At 29.6% G+C, this 4,765-nt stretch overlaps 1 protein-coding gene across 1 annotated transcript; it reads right to left on the reverse strand.

Moving 5' to 3' along the window:
- Nucleotides 1-2,321: 2,321 nt before the first annotated feature.
- Nucleotides 2,322-3,097, reverse strand: GGTG_07140 (hypothetical protein; the record flags this gene model as incomplete). Its single annotated transcript, XM_009224964.1, has 4 exons — nucleotides 2,322-2,374; nucleotides 2,774-2,857; nucleotides 2,991-3,015; nucleotides 3,095-3,097. 4 exons carry the CDS (start codon nucleotides 3,095-3,097, stop codon nucleotides 2,322-2,324), a joined length of 165 nt encoding a protein of 54 aa, XP_009223228.1.
- Between the last annotated feature and the right edge of the window lie 1,668 nt (nucleotides 3,098-4,765).

The raw sequence follows: 4,765 nt of genomic DNA on the forward strand, positions 1-4,765 counted from the left end.
AATAAGGTTTAAAAGTTGCTATTTTGCTTTATTTTTATTAAAATACCTTTTTTAACTTTGTTTTTATATTGTTTGCGGCCCGTAATTGTTAACCTTTTTTAATTGTTAGTAAAAGCTTTTATTAAAAGTTATTTTTTTTTTAATTAATTTTTAAATTATGCTTTTGTAATTACGGAATTTCGAAAACCATATTTTCGTTCCGTATTTCCAACGCGTTTAACGTTATTTAAAAAGTTTTATTTTAGTATCGGAAATTAAAATAATTAATTTTAATATCGATCCATTCGTTATTGTATTTAATTGGTTTTTTTTTATTATCGTAAAAAAATATAGCTTGTTTTTTTTGCGTATAAGAATACCGTATCGTAATATTGTTTGTAGCGATACGTAATTGCTTTAAGCATTGCAATTAATTAAGGTTTTTAAGCAATAAGGGCTTTATTGCACCCGTATATGGAAATGTTACTTATTCGGGCTAATCGTTGCTATTAAGGTTTTTATTGCAAATAATTATCCTTTTTATAACTTTGGTATAAATAAATTTTTTAATTTTTTATTTCGAAATGCTCCGTTTAAAGCTTAAATGGGTTTATTTTTTATTTTTTGTATACCTTTATATATTTCGGGTTGTTAAGGTTGTTAAAAAATTTATACAAATTTTTTACGTTTTCGTTATACCGTATTGGTATATATAAAAGCTTGTATCCCGTTTGCCATGCTTTGGCTTTTTGCATGGTATGGATTTAGCATTCCAATTTTTTGCATTTTTGCCATTTTAGGATTTTGGCAACGCAAAGCATGGGTTATTAAAGGTTGGATTGAAACATTGCCGATTTTCCGTACCTTTTGGTAATAAATTATTTAAGTAATTGCTATGTTAATTTAAATTTAATAATTGGTTTATTAATTTGTTAATAAAAAAAATTTTGCTTTAAAGCTTTTAAATTAAATGCATTGCATAATTTATAGCAAAACATTCCTTTTAAAATAACCATAAATGCTTTTGGTAATTGGGCATAAAGCTATTATGGTTTTTTCTTTTGGTATTATTTCGTAACCTTTTAACCCATTTTTAATTATACGCTTGCAGCCGGGTGTACTTTTGGTACGTAATTAAATGGTTGCTACCAAACCAGTTAATAAAACGTTTAAAATTGTTTTTGGCTAATGTAACTTCGTAAAAAATACCGTTTTCGTTTAGCAAATTAACGTTTTAAAAGCGCCGTTGGATTTTGGCTTTGCTTTAAGCTTTTTTCCTTTTTTAAAATTGCTTAATTACGGTTTTCGGGCGTACCGGGTACAAACCTTTTTTTGCTTTTGCATTGCAAACCCGCTTTACCGGAACGTTTTGTAATTAATTTAATTTAGCATTGCGGCGTGCTTATATGCCAAACCGTTGGTTTTAACCATAACAAATTGGTTATAATTCGATTCGTTTTTTTTTAGCTAACGTTTAATTTGCGTTTAAAAATTTTGCAAATTAATGCTTTGGTTACGTTTTAATTTATACTTTTGTTAATACCGTTTTTGGTACGCCGCTTGTATGTATTTTTGCGAAACGCGGGCGTTTTTAACGTACCGGCAAAAGCTGCTTAAGCTTTTTTCGTTGCTTTTTTTTCGAATTCGTTGCTTTTAAACGTTATTTATTCGTAAAAACTTTTGCTTATTATTTAAGCTTTAATTGGTTTGAAAATAGCAAAGTTTGGGTTTTAAAAATTTTTTACAATATCCCCCGTAATTAATTCATTTCCTTTTTCGTTGCTTTTTAATTTAAAGTTAAAAATTAAACTAAATTTAACCCAAAAACCTGGGCTAAACTTTTGTAAAGCTATTTCGTTTTCGGGATTTCGTTTTATAACGAAAGCATTCGAAACTTTTTTTTGTTTGGCAACGCGCAAAAGCTATTTCCAAAGTATTTCGTTTTGTAATTTGGGGTTTTTTTAAAAAAAATTATTAATTTAAATTTAATTGCTTTCGTTATTGGAATTGGCTGGATTATTGTTACAAATTGCTATAAGGTTTTTTCGTTTAATTATAGCTAATTGCTTGCAAAAAAACCATTTTGTTGCATTTTTATCGAAATGGTAAATAACGCAATGGTTATTGGTGCATGCAATTTAAAAAAACGCAAAGCCGGAACAATCGCTATCCTTTGGTTTTATCGCTACTTTTTTGGTTATTGCCGCCGTTTTTATTTTTTTATTTTAAAACATTTTTTTTTGTTTTTTTTTTTAAAAGCAATTTTTTTTAATATGCCCAAATTGTTTATATTAAAAGCATTTGCCATTTTTAAAATTTTGGAATTTACGTTTCCTTTGCTTTTAATGTATAGCGCTGGCGTTAAAATCCATAAAGCCGGGGTAACGATTATAAGCTATAAATTTGTTGCGGTTAAACCGTTATTGCAATTAATTGCTTTATATTACAAGTTTGGTTTTTTGGCTTTTTTTTTTAAATAGCGTTTATACAATTTGTTACTGGTTTTAACTATAATAGCAACGTATTTAGCGAAAAATTTGGGTTGGTTAACTTTTAAAATTTTGTTTTTTACGTTATTTTGGAGCCCATTATATAAATGGGCCATTTTGGTTTGGTTGGTTTAATTAAATTTGTTAATAAAGCGTTAAAAATCGGAAACGTACTTTAACGTTGCGCTTTTTTATTAAAGTTAAAATATTTTTCTTTTAGCAATTTGCTGTTTGTTAATTTGGCTAAATACGTTAGTAATTTTTTTTTCGAATCGGGCAAAATTAGCAAAAATGTTGGAACTTACTTGTTAAGCGCATGCACAGGCTTTGGAGGATCGCCATGCACAAATCCTGGATTTGTGCACCGGCCATCCAGAACTCCTTTGTACCTATATAAGGAGGTTGGATCCGTCCCTTTCTTTTAGGAAGATTCCTTCCTCCTTAAACCTAAATAACAACATTTTAACTTAATTACCTTTTAATAATTATTAACCCTTAATTTTACGCCGTTTGGAGCTTTACAAGCATAAAACTCCACCCTAAAGTCCTTTTTACAAAAAATAATTTTAATTTTTTTTTTGCTTTCGTTATAGCTTTTAAAAAAATTTGCTTATACGGGCTCAAACCATTTTTTAATTTTGCTTTTAAAATAAAAGGTTGCGTAAGCAACCTTTTGCTATTCCGTATTAAATTGGTTATAATAAAAGGCAAAAAAGTTTTGGCATTTCGTTAAAAAAGCTTTAAAAGCCCCGTTTTTTCCATTATAGCGATTAAGTGTAAGGAATTTGTACGCTTTGGTAGCTATACGAAAGGTATTAATTTAAGCTTATAATTAAGTTACTGTTTGGAATATTGCAAGCAACGCTTGGGTTGCTTGGTTTTTTTCGTTTAAATTATATCCAATTTTTTTATAAGTAAAAGTGTTAAGTACTTTTTTTTCGTTATTGTTAGGAACGGGGGCTTGGGCTGGCTAAGCCGCTATTGCTATTGTTCGGTACCGGTTCGGGTGCTAAACAGGATTAGTTAAAATGTTACAATTAAACCTTTGCTTTTAAAGTAAGGTACCGGAAAAGTATTAAGCAATAGCACGTAATTTAACAATTAAAAAAATTTACAAAGTAATTTGGGTGCGGTTTAAATGCTTGTTCCAAAAAGTACTTGGAAGTTAATTTAAATTAATTAATGCCAATGCATTTGTTAAAAATTACTTAAAACAATAAAAAACCTTTCCTTTTTATACCTTAATGCTTACTTTTTTAAAGGCCGTGGATTAATTGGCTTACCAAGCCGTCCTTGTAAGCTTTTTTAAGCTTCCTTTGGATTAGTGGTTTACCTTTTTTATTTTTTTAATCCATTGATTTCAGGTGGTTACGTAATTCCTTACCCTTTATGGGGGTTTCCGTCCCGTGCCACCCCTCCCCCTTGGATAAGGGTGGTTGTTGGTCGTAACATGTTGGTTGTAACAGTTAGCTATTTTAGCTAATATTATTAAAAATAAAACGGTTTATAAAAGGTTTGGTTATATTGCAAAGTTACAAACCAAAAGCCCGTTACTTTAATAAAATTATATAAAGGGTTAAAGTTACGGATTATACGTAATGATAAGCGGATAAAAATTAACGCTTTTTTATTACCGTTAAGCAAGTAAATAAAGCTTTAAACCTAATTTCTTTCCGGTATATTTATTTTAAAAGGTTAAATACGGCAAAATCGAAAGGTTGCAATACGTAAAATAAATGGGCAAATAAATAAAGTAAAAAAATGTTATTCCGAAAGCACAAAAGCATAAATTTTATAGTAACGTGCAATTTGTGCTTATCCAAAATTAAAAGGCAAAAAGCAGGAAAAAAAAGTTTAATGCGAAGGATAAAAACCTTTTGCAGCCATTTTAAGCCTGTACGATTGTTAGTTTAACCGTTATTTATAACGGTAAATTCCCACTTTCGGAAAAGGACCAAATTTGCAAAAAACCATTGCTTTTGCACGCTTTTTTCTTTAAAAATAATAAAAAGAAGCAACAATACTTTTATAGCCAAAATGCATTCGATAAAAAAAATTTAAATGCGTAACCCGGGGTTTTTGCATTGCAAGACCCGGGCCCTAACAAAGCTTAATACAATTCCGTTGCCGGTTTTTCCTTTTTGCAAGCTACTTTTGTTAGCGTTGTAAGTGTTTTCCGGTTTAATAGCGGCCATTTCCAGGATAAAAAAGCGTTTTTACTATTGCTTTATTATAGCAATAATAACCTTTTAAATACGTGCGTTTTCGATGCGCCGGGCCCTTCCGCTTTTAACTTT

Source organism: Gaeumannomyces tritici, assembly GCF_000145635.1.
Source record: "Gaeumannomyces tritici R3-111a-1 unplaced genomic scaffold supercont2.3, whole genome shotgun sequence".
In the NCBI taxonomy this organism is placed as follows: domain Eukaryota; kingdom Fungi; phylum Ascomycota; class Sordariomycetes; order Magnaporthales; family Magnaporthaceae; genus Gaeumannomyces; species Gaeumannomyces tritici.